This window comes from Chlorocebus sabaeus, chromosome 6, assembly GCF_047675955.1.
Source record: "Chlorocebus sabaeus isolate Y175 chromosome 6, mChlSab1.0.hap1, whole genome shotgun sequence".
Taxonomy (NCBI): domain Eukaryota; kingdom Metazoa; phylum Chordata; class Mammalia; order Primates; family Cercopithecidae; genus Chlorocebus; species Chlorocebus sabaeus.
This window is the reverse complement of record NC_132909.1, coordinates 61,092,043-61,108,277: the sequence shown is the minus strand read 5'-3', so window position 1 is coordinate 61,108,277 and position 16,235 is coordinate 61,092,043. Positions and strand designations below refer to the sequence as shown.

General features: G+C 60.4%; 1 protein-coding gene across 2 annotated transcripts; it reads right to left on the bottom strand.

The window, feature by feature from the left end:
- Positions 1-1,684: 1,684 nt before the first annotated feature.
- MEX3D (mex-3 RNA binding family member D) lies at positions 1,685-15,982 on the bottom strand. Of its 2 annotated transcripts, XM_007996037.3 has the most exons (3): positions 15,132-15,738; positions 2,575-3,921; positions 1,685-2,398 (listed from the first exon to the last, which is right to left on the bottom strand). In XM_007996037.3, the coding sequence occupies exons 1-3, from the start codon at positions 15,721-15,723 to the stop codon at positions 2,343-2,345; spliced, it is 1,995 nt and encodes a 664-aa protein (XP_007994228.2). In that variant the 5' UTR covers positions 15,724-15,738; the 3' UTR covers positions 1,685-2,342. The 2 variants fall into 2 exon arrangements, with proteins under 2 accessions (XP_007994228.2, XP_072873269.1); XM_073017168.1 differs by having other exon boundaries at positions 1,685-3,921; positions 15,132-15,982.
- Between the last annotated feature and the right edge of the window lie 253 nt (positions 15,983-16,235).

Below are 16,235 nucleotides of genomic sequence, written 5' to 3'. Positions count from 1 at the left end.
GAGTCCGTCTCCTACTGCAGTTCCCCGGGGCTGCCATGAGGAAGTACCCACAAGCTCGGGGCTTAAATGGTGCAAAGGGATTCTCTGTCCTAGAGCCCACAGGTCCGGAGTCAGGGCGTGGGCAGGACCACACTGCTGCCAGAGGCTCCAGAGAAGGAGCCTTCTCCCCTCCTCCAGCTTCTGGGGGCTCCAGGCGTCTTTGGCTTGTGGCCACACAGCTCCAGACTCTGTCTATGTCTTCTCAGGCGGTTCCATCTCCCGTGTGTGTCTGAATCTCACATCCTTCCCTCTCTCCCGTTCTTTTTTTTTTTTTTTTTTTTTTTGAGACGGAGTCTTGCTCTGTTGCCCAGGCTGAAGTGCAGTGCCATGATATCGACTCACTGCAAGCTCTGCTTCCCGGGTTCACGCCACTCTCCTGCCTCAGCCTCCCAAGTAGCTGGGACTACAGGCGCCTGCCACCATGCCTGGCTAATTTTTTGTATTTCCGATAGAGACGGGGTTTCACTGTCAGGATAGTATCGATCTCCTGACCTCACGATCCGCCCACCTCAGCCTCCCAAAGTGCTAGGATTACAGGCGTGAGCCACCGCGCCCGGCCCCTGTCCCTGTCTTATAAAAACACTCATGATTGGATTTAAGTCTTGCTCTAATTCAGGATTATTTCATCTTGAGATCCTTAATTATATCTGCAAAGACCCTTTTTCCAAATAAAATCACATTTTCACTTTCTGGGGGACCTCTTATTTTGGTGGGGGGACACCATTCAACCAGTGACACGACCCTCAATTTCACCAAGCAGGAGTTTGGGCCTAGAAACACCCCGCGTGTTGCAGAGGAGGGAGTTCCAGGCCAGGAGCCTGGGCAGGGCTACGCTTGAACTCAGGTGTCCGTCTCTGGTGATTCCTCTCCATCTCAGCCTCCTCGCCTCCTTCTGGAAGCTCTCCAGGCCTCTCTTCCACACGTGCTTCTCTTTCCCTAGTGGGTTCTAAGCCCCAGGCCCCTCCGCAAGGTCCACTCCCCAAGCCGGCAGCCCATGTGCCTGGCCCCTGCCTTGTCCCGAGCAGCCCCTCCTGCCACCCAGGGGCTTCCTCGCCGTTTTGGGATGGCGCTGGGATGGTTCACCGTGGGTCCAGTCTGTGGTCTCAACGCCAGCCCTGAAGAGCTACATCTGGTGGCCCCATGTGTCATGGTTCCCAGAGTGCTGGGGGGATGACCATGGCTCAAACGTCCTTCACAGACCAGGAGACATCAGGGTCAAACCTGGGATGAGCCTTTCCAGGCCTCAGTTTCCCCATTTGCACGACTGGTGGACGGTCTGCTGGGATGGATCCCACACACCCGGAGAGCTGGGCAGATGTCCCCAAGGAAAGACAGCCTGGGTCCCCTTTCTCCCTGAAGACAGCCAGCACCCCCTTTCTCCCCAAGGAAAGAGCCTGGGTCCCCATCCTCTGTGGAGCCCATGGTTGAACACCCACTGGGATGGCACCTGAGGGCTGCTCACGGGGAACCCAGCTAGACCCTCCCCCACAGACCCAATTCCTTCGTGTGGAACAACAGGCAGTGCCTGGGCGGGGTGAGAGCCTGGACCACGGAACTGGGGGACGAGGGGCTGGATTTGAGTGTCCCCTGCCCCAGGATCGTCCCTCCTGGTGCCCACCCCCCACACCACGCTGAAGCCGTGTGCTCACGTGTAGAAAAGAGGCTTTATTAAGAAGGCTTTGAAGTCAAAAAATAAAACTCTTGATACAATTTTTTTTAACCCTTAAATCAGCTCAGCAAATATATAATCAGTGATTTAGCTGCAAGATGAAAGGCCCATTACTTTATTCAAAATAAAATATATTTTAGTTCTTAAAATTTATTCCATAAAGTACATATTTCCCTATAAATTCCCTACATATACACAAGAGGTAAAAAGTAAAAGTAAAAAAAAAAAAAAAAATTAAAAAATTTAAAAAATGACAACAGAAACCGCAGTAGAAAGGGGATTAATAATTAACAGAAAGTTAGAAATTTCTGATTGGAACGCCCCTCGCCCCCCACCCCTGTCCCCCTCTGGCCGCGCATGGTTGATGTACAAAAGCATAAATGGTTAGCCCCAAAAAGGGAGTAAAAATGTCGCCCTCCTCCTCTGGAACGTCTGTGCGGCCTTGAGACCGGCCGGCGAGAAAAGTCAAATCAGAAACGGCTTCGGACAAAAGGAAAACACTGAGCGCTGGAAAAATCGTAATTTTTGTTTTGTTTTTTAAAGATCACCCTGGAGGGGAGGGGTGTCTAAAAATAAAAACTAAAAAAAAAGTGCAAGCGGACCTTTTCTCTCCGGTTTATTGTAACCTGACCACTCAATACTGTCGTGGAAGGGTTGAGGCGCCGGGCTGCGGGGTCTCCGTCTCCACGCCTGGGACGGCAGTTAAAGCTCAACTGTAAACACTGGCCGCCACCCACCCCCCTGCCCCCTGGGCCTCCGCCCCTCGCCCCCCGTCCCTCTCCCACCCCGGGTCCCGCCCGTCTCCCGCGCCCAGCCCTGGCGCCCGCAGATGGCCACGTGGCGGTCCTCCCTCTAGGAAAAGATATGAATGGCCTGGGTGGCCGGCGTGCGGCAGGCGGGACACTCGGGCTCGCTTTTGCCGCAGATGCGGACGGCGCAGTCCATGCAGAACAGGTTGTGGCCGCAGGGGACCAGCGCGGCCATCACCTCGCCCTCGGCGCACACCACGCACTCCCGGGCCAGGGCCTGGGCGGGCGCCGAGGACGCCGAGGGAGGCTTGCGGCTGTTCTCGGAGGCGCCGGAGTCCAGGGGGGCGCAGGCGGTGGCCGCGGGGCTGCTGGGCAGGGACGTGGCCGTGGAGAAGGCGGCGCCGCCCGGGAAGGATACGGGGCCCTGCGGGGGTCGCCAGGACAGCGCGCCCACCGGATCCGGGGCGCCGCGGCGGGACAGCGGGAGCTCCAGGCGGAGGCCGCCGGGCTCGGGCAGCGTGGGCGAGTGGCGGGGGGTCCCGGCCCCACTGCTGCGCCGGGCGCCGGCGGGGGGTGGTCCCGGGGCTCCGTTGACCGTGGAGCAACCGCTGAAGGCGGGCAGGGGGGCGGCGCGCTCGAAGGGCGCCCAGATGGTGGCCGCGGCAGGCACAGTCAGGTCCAGCGCCAGGAAGTCGAAGCCGAAGTCGCAGTCGTCGGGGGCGGCCGTCCCCACCGGGGCACCAGGACCCTCCGCGCCGAAGGCGAAGCCCCCGTTGCCGGAGCCGCTGTAGGGGCTGGCGGGGCCTGGGTCCGGCACAGAGGGGCCGCCACGGCTGCCCGCGTAGAAGGCCTCGGGGGCGCTGGGGGCACCCAGGGCCGTGTCCCCGCGGAGGCTGGCCGTGGTTGTGGGGGGCCGTCGTCCTGGGTTTGGGGTCTTGGCCCAGAGGCTGGCGGCTGCCCCGAGCAGGTCCAGGCAGACGTCGGTGCCGTTGGCGTGGAAGTCACTGTCGGGGCCCGCATCCGTGAAAGCGCCGGTGCGCAGTGTGATGTGTGCCTCGATCTCCTCGCGCGCGCGGTCCACGTTCTCGGGCATCCCGGTGACCGCGAACACCGGCTCCTTGTCACGCCCGGGCGTCACGATGTAGGTGTGCGTCCGCTGCTGGATGCGCTTGATGGTGGCACCCTTAGGCCCCACCACCAGCCCCACCACGCGGTAGGGCACGCGCACCTGGATGGTGGTCTGTCCGGGGAGGTTGGGCGGGCCCTGGGCGGCGCCGGGCAGACCCCCGGCCTTGCTGCGCGTGGCCCGGATAATGGAGAAGTGCTCGGCCGCCGACAGGATCTCACGCTTGGCCATCTCCACGTCCTCCTTCCGGCCTGTCACGATGAAGACCGGCTCCTCGCCCCGCACCGGGGTCTTGATGTAGGTGTTTGTCTTGGCCCGCAGGGCCTTGATCTTGCACCCTGTCGGGGAAGGAGTGGAAGGACAAGGTGACCCAAAGCTCCTGCGCAGCTCAGCCCCGCTGGGCATGCGGGCTGCAGAGCCAGTGAGGGAGTCCCTACCTCCCAGTCTGTGCCCAACACCACTTCATCCTCAGACACCACGTCCCTTCTTCCCCCGGCCTCAGTTTCCCCTCGGGGCTCCAGGGTTTGGCATAAAAGCAAGACGGCAAGGGGACCCTGTTTTAGGCTGAAAGGTGTGCGCCATAATTGATCTGGAACCACAGAGCGTGATGGCTGGGGTGTGAATGTTTCCAAGTTCATAAGCTGGACCCTAATATCCGGCGTTGATACTATTAATAGGTAGGGTTAGCTGGGCACAGTGGCTCATACGTGTAATACCAGCACTTTGGGAGGCTGAGGCAGGCGGATCACTCGAGGTCACGAGTTCGAGACCAGCCTGGCCAACATGGTGAAACCCTCTCTACTAAAAATACAAAACATGATTGGGGTGTAGTGGCAGGCACCTGTAGTCCCAGGTACCTCGGAGGCTGAGGCAGGAGAATCACTTGAACCCAGGAGAAGAAGATTGCAGTGAGCCGAGATTGCACCACTGCACCCCAGCCCAGACAACAAAGCAAGACTCCAACTAAAAAAAGTGGGGTGCCATTGCTCACTCCTGTAATCCCAGCACTTTGGAAGGCCAAGGCGGGCGGGTCACAAGGTCAGGAGTTCAAGACCAGCCTGCCCTACATGGTGAAACCCTGTCTCTACTAAAAATACAAAAAATTGGCCAGGCGTGGTGGCAGGCACCTGTAGTGCCAGGTACTCGGCAGGCTGAGGCAGAAGAATTGCTTGAACCTGGGAGGTGGAGACTGCAGTGAGCCGAGATCGCACACCACTGCACTCCAGCCTGGGTGACAGAGCAAAACTATCTTTTTTTTTTTTTTTTTTTTTTGAGACGGGAGTCTCGCTCTGTCGCCCAGGCTGGAATGCAGTGGCCGGATCTCAGCTCACTGCAAGCTCCGCCTCCTGGGTTTACGCCATTCTCCTGCCTCAGCCTCCTGAGTAGCTGGGACTACAGGCGCCTGCTACCGCGCCCGACTAGTTTTTTGTATTTTTAGTAGAGACGGGGTTTCACCGTGTTAGCCAGGATGGTCTCGATCTCCTGACCTCGGGATCCGCCCATCTTGGCCTCCCAAAGTGCTGGGATTACAGGCTTGAGCCATCGCGCCCGGCCAAAACTCTGTCTTAAAAAAAAAAAAAAAAAAAGAAAGCTGCAATAAACCAGGTGCGGTGGCGCACACCTGTAATCCCAGCCACTGGGGAAGGCTGAGGCAGAAGAATTGCCTGAACCCAGGAGGCGGAGGTTGCAGTGAGCCAATATTATGCCACTGCACTCCAGCCTAGCCACAGACCAAGACTCCATTTCCAAAAAAAAAAAAAAAAAGCGCCATAGGGGCAGGCTGCAGCGGCTCACACCCGTAATCCTAGTACTCTGGCAATCTGAGGCGGGAGGATCACTGGAGCCCAGGAGTTTGAGACCAGCCTGGGCCACATAGCAGGACCCCATCTCTACTAAAAACAACAACAACTAAACTACCCAGGTGTGGTGGTGAACACCTGTAGTCTTAGCTACTTGGGAGGCTGAAGTGGGAGGATCACCTGAGCCCGGGAGGTGGAGGCTGCAGTGAGCTATGATCACACCACTGCACTCTAGCCTGGGTGACAGAGCAAGACCGTGTCTCAAAAAAAGAAGAAGAAAAAAAAGAGACATACACACAGGAGCCGGCCTTGTGGGGACAGAGACAGAGACTGCAGTGTTATCTCTACAAGCCAAGGACTGGCCATAGCCCCCACAAACTGAAGATGTCCCCCGCCCCCTCCATGGAGCCCTCCCTGCCCATACCTTGACTTGGAACTTTTATCTTACAGAAACGAGAGGAGACATTTCCGTGGTTTCAAGCCCCCACTGTGTCAGCCCAGAGCACACCTGCAGACCCTCTGCCACCAGCTCCCGGTCCCACAGGAAGGGAAGCCGATTTCAGATTGTGGAAACCCTACAATTTCCTTCCGGCCGAATGACCCTTCCTAGGCTCCCAAGACCCTGGCCTAAGGGGAGACGAGGTCTCAGTGGACTGCCGACTTGCGCACCCTGCCTCCAGATGCCTCGGGAGGGTCCAGGTGGGCCCTGAGGGGCCTGCTGTGGCTTCACTCTTGTTGGCTGGGCTGGGGGTCTGACCTGGTGGGGGGCATGAGTGTCAGTGTGGGAGGCAGGGGTCTCTTCACCTATTGTCTGGGCAACCACTGACCAGATGTGGTCTTCTCAGGGTCCCAGACATCCCTAGCCCACCCCTGGGGCCTTAAAGGTTTTTTCCTTTTTTTTTTTTTTTTTCTATTCCTTTTTTGAGATAGTCTCACTCTATCACCAGGCTGGAGTGCAGTGGTGTGGTCATAGCTCACTGCAGCCTTCAACTCCTGGGCTCAAGTGATCCTCCCACCTCAGCCTCCAGAGACGGCACCACCATGCCCAGATTAATTAGTTATTGAGACGGAGTTTCGTTCTTGTTGCCCAGCCTGGAGTGCAGTGGTGCGATCTCGGCTCACTGCAGCCTCTGCCTCCCAGGTTCAAACAATTCTCCTGCCTCAGCCTCCTGAGTAGCTGGGATTACAGGTGCCCACCACCACACCCAGTTAATTTTTTTTATTTTTTGTAGAGACGGGGTTTCACCATGTTAGCCAGGACAGTCTTGAACTCCTGACCTCAGGTGATCCACCCGCCTTGGCCTCCCAAAGTGCTGGGATTACAGGCACGAGCCACCGTGCCCGGCCTATTTTTACTTTTTGTAGAGATGTGTTCTCAGTATGTTGCTCAGGCTGGTTTCAAACTCCTGGGCTCAAGCAGTCCTCCTGCCTCGGCCTCCCAAAGTGCTGGGATGACAGGCTTGAGCCACCGTGCCCGGCCTGAAAGGGTTTTGAGACACTGCCCGCAACCCCCTCAGGCTCTGGGGAAGCAGAGGGAGCTGCAGGGATATTGTTTCAATACAGTCAGAAGGTGGCTCTGAGAGGAAACCAGTGTTGCTAACTCTCCCACAGAGAGAGAGAAGGAGCAGGATCAGCACTTTTGATGGGGACGAAGTCAGAAACTGCCTGGGCCAGGAGGATGGAAGGAGTGGGGCCTGGAGCTGGTGGTCCCAGGGGCTCAGCAGGGAGGACCCTGGGAGGGGTGGCAGGGGCACACCCACTCAGAGGGGGACAGCAGTTCGCCCACCCCAGCAGCGCTGCCGCCACACCTGTCCTTCCCACTTTCAGCATTCTGTTCGCCTCCATTGCACCCAGTGCGATGTGCGGTCCAGTCCTCTGTGCAGTCCATTGTCCCCCTCCTCCAGGAAGCCCACCCTGACTGCACCGAGTTGGGCCTGCTCTTCTGAGTCTCTCCTCACACGCCTGACTTTCTGAGCTGCCTCCCTGAGGCCGGGGGATGGGGCCGGGGAGTCCCTGGGCACTCGGGGGACTTTGCTATGCCTGTTTCTTCACTGTGAAAGGGAAAGGTAATAGGCCTGGCTTCACAGGCCCTCAGAGGGCCATGACCAGGCTGGTGGCCCATGGCAGTCCACAGTGTTTGCTTTAGGGAGACCCTCCTTGAGGAGAGGAAACTGAGGCACAGGGAGCGGAGACCTAGCAAGGCTGGGGCAGGAGGTGCCACCCACAGACGGGGACTCCGCTGGCCCTGCCCACGGCAGGAGGTGAGCTTGTTCTCCATCACGCCCACCCAGCAGAGGGCAGAGCTCGCCAACGTTGCCAGGGCGCAGCACGGGGTCCTCCCTTGCTGATCTGAGAGCTGCCCCGGGTCCCTAGAGGGTCACACACGGGAGAGGCTGCCCCGACGTGGCCACCGCTGGGCTCACACGCTGTGGTCACAGAAAGTCTGGTCTGGGTGAGATGACACATTTGGGAGATGGGGGTGCAGGAAGCGGGTATGTGACTGACTGAGCAGAAACCAGGATTGTGCTGGGAGCCACCGGTGCGTCGGGGCACGGGGGGGACCTGGCCGCCTCCCCCTCCCCTCACTCCATCCTGCCCTATCCCAGATGGTGGCGCTGGGTGGAGACCTCACGGCTGCAAGGCCTCTAGGATCTCAAAGATAGAGCTGGAGCTCAATTCATTGGTGGTGCCTCCACTTTGACACGTGCTGGCCCCCAAAACCACACCCACATCAAGACCCCAAGAGGCCAAGGAATCAGGGCTCCAGGAGTGACCCTGGCCCCATCCCTGCCCCAGTGGAAACGACACAGCAAGCCCAGAGTGACAGGAAGCCCGAGGGGAGGGCTCTGAAGGACACAAAGGCACTGAAATGCAGGTTTGGGGGCCATGTCCCCTCCAACTCGGAAGGCTTGAGATGCCTGGGAATCGGGGTGACTGCCCCAGAGTCTGGCCCTGACCTGTCCCACATCCCCAACCCACAGCAGCCAAGTCTCTCCATGCCAGGGCAGGGCCTCGGGGCCCCGCGCAGCGCACACACCAGCGGGCGTCACTCATTTGGCCCGTCCGTGGTCCTGGCTTTAGATAACCATGCACTACAGACTCACCAATGAAACCACAAGTGCTGGTGTGGGAGCCGAGGCCGCCAGCCCAGGCTGGACAGGTTTGCCAAGGCAGGAAGGGGAACGTGAACTGCAGAGAGCCGCTGAGGCCAGAGCAAGGGCAGGGTTCTGGAAGCAGGATGGGACAAGAACAAGGCCCCACAGCCAACACTCAGTCCAACACGCAGCTGCCCCCAGCCAGGCAGCTGGGCGACGCGGAACAGCTGCATCCCAGACCTGGGCCGCCATGGAAGCCGGCCAGAGCTGAGGGGTCTGGTGGGGAGGAGGAAAACTGGTTTAGCTGTCAAACAAGGATGTCAAAACCCCCTCCCAGGCCAGGCACGGTGGCTCACACCTGTAGTCCCAGCAGTTTGGGAGGCCAAAGCAGGAGGATCACTTGAGGCCAAGAGTTTGAGACCAGCCTGGGCAACACAGCAAGATCCTGTCTCTGTAAAGGGTCTCACTCTGTTGCGCAGGCTGGAGTGCAGTGACACCATCACAGCTCACTGCAGCCTTGACCTCCTGGGCTCAAGTGATCCTCCCACCCCAGCCTCCCAAGTAGCTGGGACCATAGTTACGCACCACCATGCCTGGCTAACTGTTCAAAGCTTTCCTGCAGAGATAGCGTCTTACTATGCTGCCCAGGCTGGTCTGGAAATCTTGGGCTCAGGTGATCCTCCCCTCTCAGCTTCCCATAAATGCTAGAATTACAGGTGTGAACCACCACATCCAGCCTTTATGAAAAATTTTTTAAAATTAGTCAGGTGTGGGCCGGGCACAGTGGATTACGAGGCCAGGAGTTTGAGACCAGACTGACCAACATGGCGAAAACCCATCTCTACTAAAAATACAAAAATTAGCCAGGTGTGGTGGCGGGCACCTGTAATCCCAGCTACTCGGGTGGCTGAGGCAGGAGAATCGCTTGAACCCGGGAGGCAGAGGTTGTGAGATTACGCTAGTACACTCTGGCCTGGGTGACAGAGAGAGACTCCGCCTCAAAAATAAATAAATAAATAAATAAATAAATAAATAAATAAAAATTAGCTGGGAGTGTTGGTGCCTACCTGTGGCCCCAGCTACTCGGGAGGTGGAGGTGGGAGGGTCGCCTGAGCCCAGGAGGCTGAGGCTGCAGTGAGCTATGATTGCACCACTACCCTCCAGACAGAGGAACAGAACCAGACCCTGTCTCAAAATAAATAAATAAATAAAAATAAAAACAACAAAAACCGCTGGGCGTGGTGGCTCACACCTGTAATCCCAGCACTTTGGGAGGTGGAGACAGGCGGATGACCTGAGGTCAGGAGTTCAAGACCAGCCTGACCAACATGGCAAAACCCCGTCTCTACTAAAAATACAAAAATGAGCCTGGTGTGGTGGTGTGTGCCTGTAATCCCAGCTACTCAGGAGGGTGAGGTGAAATAACCGCTTGAACCCGGCAGGTGGAGGCTGCAGTGAGCTGAGATTGAGCCACTGCACTCCAGCCTGGGCTACAAGAGCAAAACCCTGTCTCAAAAAGAAAAGAAAACACCCTGGCCAGGTGCGGTGGCCAAGCCTGTAATCCCAGCACTTTGGGAGGCCAAGGTGGGCGGATCACGAGGTCAGGAGATCAAGACCATCCTGGCTGACACGGTAAAACCCTGTCTCTACTAAAAATAGAAAAAAAAATTAGCCAGGTGCGGTGGCGGGCGCCTGTAGTCCCAGCTACTCGGGAGGCTGAGGCAGGAGAATGGCATGAACCCGGGAGGCGGAGCTTGCAGTGAGCTGAGATCGCGCCACTGCACTCCAGCCTGGGCAACAGAGCAAGACTCCGTCTCAAAAACAAACAAACAAACAAACCAACAAATCGCTTGGGGAATGAAGGGAAAAAACCTCTCAGGGATTGAAGGGAGTATGTACACTGACTGATGCCAGAACTCTCAGTTTGGGTCTGCACTGTGGAGGCGACCCAGCGGACCCCCTCTTTCTAGGGCTCTGCAGTGTATGGATAGGAAAACCAAGCCATGGTCCCCCCCAACACCCAGCACTGTCCCCAGCTGCCAGGAAAACACCTGAGGCCTGTGGAGATGGGAGAAGGGAGCCTCTAGGGCTTCAGCCAGGAACAAGGGACAGGAGAGCAAACAGTGAGCTGGGGTCTCCTCCAGCCGAGGGGGACAGTCTAAAACCATGACCCTCAGCCTGTGCCAACAGCGGAGAGAGGGAGCCCTGAGAAGCTTCCAGTCCAAGCCCTGCCTTCAACATCATTCACTCATTCATTCGTTCATTAGCTACAGACGACCTTCTGTGTTCAGGCCCTGGCAAGATACTGAAGACCCAAGCACCTGCCCTGTTCCTGTCCCTGGGAACGTGTAGGGGGAGGGGCTGCCACAGAGCGCAGATTCGCCCAGGGTGGGGTGAGAAAGGAGGGTACATGTTGGGGTCTCAGCAGGAGCAGGGCCTGAGGTCCCCTAGAGCGCCTTTGCTGGCCAGCTGGAGGGAGACGTCTGTGCTCTTGGATCTCCACTTTGCCTGTCTCCCAAACAGGGCTGCCTCCCCCCACCCCCAGCCCTCCAGCTTTGGAAGCTGAAATTTTCTTTGCTGACCCACCAGAGAAACTAGGGTTTGAATTCCAGCCCGTGATTTTTTTGTTTTGGAGACAGGGTCTCGCTCTGTTGCCTAGACTGGAGTTCGATGGCAAGATCATAGCTTGCTGCAGCCTCGGCCTCCCAGGCTCAAGTAATCCTCCCGCCTCAGTCTCCCGAGTAGCTGGAGTCGCAGGAGTGTGCCACCATGCCTAATTTTTGCATTTTTTTTTTTTTGAGAGACAGGGTTTTGCCGCGTTGGCCAGGCTGTTCTCAGTTCCTAGGCTCGAGGGATCCTCCTGCCTCAGCCTCTCAAAGTGCTGCTGTCCCCCCAGTTTTTACCTACCCTTTACCTCCTGCAGCCTCTGCCTCCCCATCTGTGACCTGGGAGCTGCAGGACCTTCCCTGGGGAACATTATGGGCCTCAGTGAGATGGGGCAGGTTAAGTCTGGCACAGGCTCAGCACACAGTAGGCACTTAATAAAGATCTAGCCAATGGCTGGGTGTAGAGGCTCACACCTGTAATCCCAGCACTTCGGGAGGCCAAGGTGGGCGGATCACCTGAGGTCAGGAGTTTGAGACCAGCCTGACCAACACGGCGAAATCCCTTCTCTACTGAAAATACAAAAATCAGCCGGGAGACAGGTGCGGTGGCTCACGCCTGTAATCCCAGCACTTTGGGAGGCCGAGACGGGCGGATCACCTGAGGTCAGGAGTTCAAGACCAGCCTGGCCAACATGGCGAAACCTCGTCTCTACTGAAAATACAAAAACCAGCCGGGCGTGGTGGCGCGCGCCTGTAATCCCAGCTACTCGTGGGGCTGAGGCAGGAGGATGGCTTCAACCTGGAAGGCGGAGCTTGCAGTGAACTGGGATCATACCGCTGCACTCCAGCCTGGGCAACATAGCGAGGCTCCGTCTCAAAAAAAAAAAAAAAAAAGATCTAGCAAACAAATGAATTGGAGCCTCCAGCAGATGGGTGGGAACTCAGAAGGTGTGAATGACCACGGTCTGCCCAGAAAGCACTCAGACTTCCCTCTAGGATAGAGAGAACTGAGCCTCAGAGAACAGCACATGGCTAACGGACATGGGGCTGGTGCCAGGCCTGTGTGACTCTGGTCTAGGTGGTGAGGCCGGGCAGGTGCACCCCTCCTGTCCTCCAGGGAAGGGGTAGCCTTGGAGGTTGGGTTTGACAGAAAAGCATGAGAAGCTCGGAGAGCCCCAGGGTGGAGAAGAAGGTGAACGAAGGGGCAGGGCTGGGGCACAAAGGACATTGAAAGGTGTGCTTGACAACGGGGTGGGTGGGAGAAGCTGGGAGCCACAGATGGTTCTACAGTGTGGAAGACGTAAGGCCCGTGTGCCAACCTGTCATGGCAGTCACAGTCACATCCCTGGCAACCTGCACTCCACTTATAGGGTGGCTGCTATGTGTGACCTGGAGCTGGAATTAAAACCAGCAACTTGGGTCCAGGCATAGTAGCTCACACCTGTAGCAGCCCTAGCACTCTGGGTAACTGAGGTGGGAGGATCGCTTGAGGTCAGGAGTTCAAGACCAGCCTGGCCAACAGAACGAGACTCTGTCTCTACAAGAAATTTTTTTTTTTTTTTTTTTTTGAGAGGGAGTCTTGCTCTGTCGCCCAGGCTGGAGTGCAGTGGCCGGATCTCAGCTCACCGCAAGCTCCGCCTACCGGGTTCACGCCATTCTCCTGCCTCAGCCTCCCGAGTAGCTGGGACTACAGGCGCCCGCCACCACGCCCGGCTAGTTTTTTGTATTTTTTAGTAGAGACGGGGTTTCACCGTTAGCCAGGACGGTCTCGATCTCCTGACCTCGTGATCCACCCGTCTCGGCCTCCCAAAGTGCTGGGGTTACAGGCTTGAGCCACCGCGCCCGGCCTAAGAAATTTTTTAAAATAAAAACTAATAAATAAATAAGCCAGGGCGCGGTGGCTCAGGACTGTAATCCCAGCACTTTGGGAGGCAGAGGCTGGCGGATCACTTGAGATCAGGAGTTCGAGACCCCGTCTCTAAAATACAAAATACAAAAATCAGCTGGGCGTGGTGGCAGTCACCTGTAATCCCAGCTACTCAGGAGGCCGAGGCAGGAGAATAGCTTGAAACCAGAAGGCGGAGTTTGCAGTGAGCCCAGATCGCGTCACTGCACTCCAGCCTGGGAGAAAGAGCAAAACTCCGTCTCATAAATAAATAAATAAAACCAGCATCTTGCCCCAGAATCCTCTATCCCAATGGAGGTGAGACGTCTGCACATCACAGAGAGGGGACTGTCACCCGCACAGGGTCACGGGCCACTGCGGCCTGCCGGGCAAGCAATCAGGGCCCACTCTCCCACCACCCCCACTGTGCCCCAGGGCCTGCCTTGCTGACCGCCACCAGCAAGAGCCCAGTAAGTGGGTGCAGAACGCACAGGCCAGAAGTGGGCGGCTAAGCCTGGTGCCCATGGACTCCATCTCCTGTGGACCTGCCCCTAGAGAATTCCCACCCTGAGGCCACAGGTCTAGAAGCTCTCAGCCTGACCCTGACTCCTGCCAGCTCCCCATGTGGTCACAGCCTCGCTCAAAGGCCCTTTGGGTGCCAGGACACTCGAGTTCACATAGAACACAGCCACGCCCTCCACCACCTGCTGGCTCAGCCTGGTGCCTTTGGACACTTGGTCCCCGGGCCTCGGCTTGGACGTCTGTCTCTGCAGGCTCCCGGACACTCTGCACAGGGCAGCTGTCCTGTTCTAAGCCCTGGTTATGGGACACGGAGGCAGGTGGAAGGCCTCAATGGGGAGGCCGTAACAGGATGGTAGGGCACCCTCCTGCTGGGGAGTCCCACTGAGGGCAGCCAGAGCACGCAGTCCCTCCGCATCGCCATTCCAGAGCATGCCTCCTGGGCCAGCACCACGCCTGACCCTCCATGGGTCCCCACATGAGCTGGACAAATGACTGACCAAAAGACAGGAGGCCATGCTGCCCCACCCACCTGGACGGAGGGAAGGGCACCCTGGTGGTCCCCTGCCTGCGGTCAGGGCCATAGATGACCTTGCAATCCCAGCCCCCCACACCTTTCTCTGGCCTGGGTTCCTGAGGGCCCTGGGGGAGGCAGGGACCCCCAGCCCAAGTGTCCTGCCGCCCCACCTACCCCCGCCAAGGCCCCACCCCAAGTTCTAGAACCTGGCTGATCACTGGCGGTCAGCGGGGAGCCAGGAGCGGGTAGGGGTGGCGGGAAGGCAGGAGAAAGTTGAGGGAGGCGGCGGGCGGGTGGCTAATAGGGTGGTGGGTGTGAGCTGGGCCAGGCACTGCCCACCACCCGCCCGCCCGCCCCGCAGCTCGGGGGCCAATGAGCAGCGGCCGGCCTGATGTCACCCTGCAAATCTCAGCCTAGCTCTCTAACAAAGAGAACAATGGGGCGGCCAGAGGGAAGCTCCGACGATGCCACCGCTGGACCCCACACCCGGGGCCTGCCGCCCGCCGGCCTGCCCAGCAGGCTGCACCCCAGAAGTGGCTTTGACAGCCGGTCCTTCCCAGGCCCCCAAATCCCTGACTCGGGGCCGGAGAGTGGAGCAGGGACCCTCTCCAGCCAGGTCCCGTCCCCACCCCAGTCAGGGCCCCAGGCTGGGGACCCAGACGTGCGCTCTTTGTACTGTCAGCCTTCTCTCCCGGCCCTGCAGGCGGCCCCCCTAAGCCACCCCTAAACCTGTGCTTGCCCCGCCCCGCCGCCTGTGCTGGGTGTGGGGTGCCCCCCGCCCGACCAGAGCCCCGGGCCCTCACGCTCCTCTCCGGGGTGCCCCTGCGGGTGGCCAAGGGCCTGGGCTGCGGCGCGGCTCCTGGGAGCCTTTCCGGGCTGGAGGCGGCCCAGACAAAGGCGGCGGCGGGGCCGGAGCGCGCAGGGGAGGAGCGCGGGCTGCGCCCAACTTTCTCCCGCGGCCGCTGCAGGACAAAGGCGCAAAGGCAGTGGCCGAGGCCGGAGCCCACGCGGGGCGTGTCCGGTGCGGGGCGTCCGGCGCGGGCTGGGCTGGGCTCGGGAGACCCCCTTCCCCGGGGCGGGCGGTGCGGGGACCCCCAGGACAGCAACCCCCGACGAGGGCCACTCACCCTGGCGGCCCACGATCTCGGCGACGTGCTCGGAGCTGGGCACCGGGACGCACTCGGTCATGTTGACGCTCTTCTTGCGGCTGCCGATCACGCTCATCTGCTCGGCCAGCAGCGTCGGGGGGCCCAGGGCCGCGGGGTGGGGCGCGAAGCCCGCGAACACGTCGGGGGGTGACGGCCGGGGCGGCGGGGGGCTCGCGTTGGGGTCCAGCAGCGGCAGCGACCCGGGGGCCACGGCCACGGCGGGGGCCAGGGTCGCGGGCGCGCCGGCCTCGGGCCCGTCGGGGGTCACAGGCTCCGGAGCCGACCCGCCGTCCGCGCCCCCCGCCGCCGCTGCGCCGTTCCCGGCCGCCCCCTCCTCGTCCGTGTCGCCCGCGGCTCCCAGCCCGAGCGCCGACAGCTGGTCCAGCGCCAGGCGGAGCGCGGCGGCCGCGTCGTCGGGTTCGGGCGGCGGCCGAGGAGCGGGCGCGGCCTCCTGGGCGCCCTCGGGCGGGGGCGCAGGTCCGGGTCCGGGGTCCTCCCCCGCCGCCCCCGCGCCGCCGCCGCCGCCGCCCCCGCCCCCGCCGCCGTCGGGCTGGCCGAGCGAGCTGGGCATGGCGGGCGCTAGCGCTGGGGCCCGCGCTCCTGCCGCCCGCGCCGCCGCCGCCGCCCGCGCCGCCCTCCGCCTCTGCGAGCTGGGCCGCCGGCCGCCTGCATCCAGCGGCGGGGGCGGGCGCGGGGGGCCGGGCGGGCGGGGCGGCGGCGGCGCGGGGCTGCTCGGGGCCGGGCCGGGCCGGGCGGCGGCAGCGACTCTGGCTGCGGCTCGGCGGCGGCGGCGGCGGCGGCGGCTCCTCGGCGGCCGAGGCGGCGGCGGCGGCGGCGGCGGCGCGGGCGCTCCTTCCCTCCCGCCGCCTCCCGCGGCCCCGCCCCGGCCCCGCCCCCGCGACGTCACGCCGCGGCCCAACAATGGGCGGTCCCCAGGGCGCAGGCGCGCGGGGCGGGGCCGGGGCCGGGGCGGGGCCGGCGCCGGGCACGTGGTCCAGGCCCCGCCCCCGCTCGGCGCTCGGGCGGGAACCCGGGCGCATCCGCACGTGCGGGCGCTGCCGCAGGTGTGTGCGGCCCAGCCCC

Coding starts and splice junctions, on each gene's coding strand:
- MEX3D (XM_007996037.3), bottom strand. CDS start 15,723: ATGCCCAGCTCGCTCGGCCAGCCCGACGGCGGCGGGGGCGGGGGCGGC. Junction 3,922..15,131: donor CGAGATCGTGGGCCGCCAGG/GTGAGTGGCCCT, acceptor CTTCCCCGACAG/GGTGCAAGATCAAGGCCCTG. Junction 2,399..2,574: donor GCCGGCCACCCAGGCCATTC/ATATCTTTTCCT, acceptor CTGCCGTCCCAG/GCGTGGAGACGGAGACCCCG.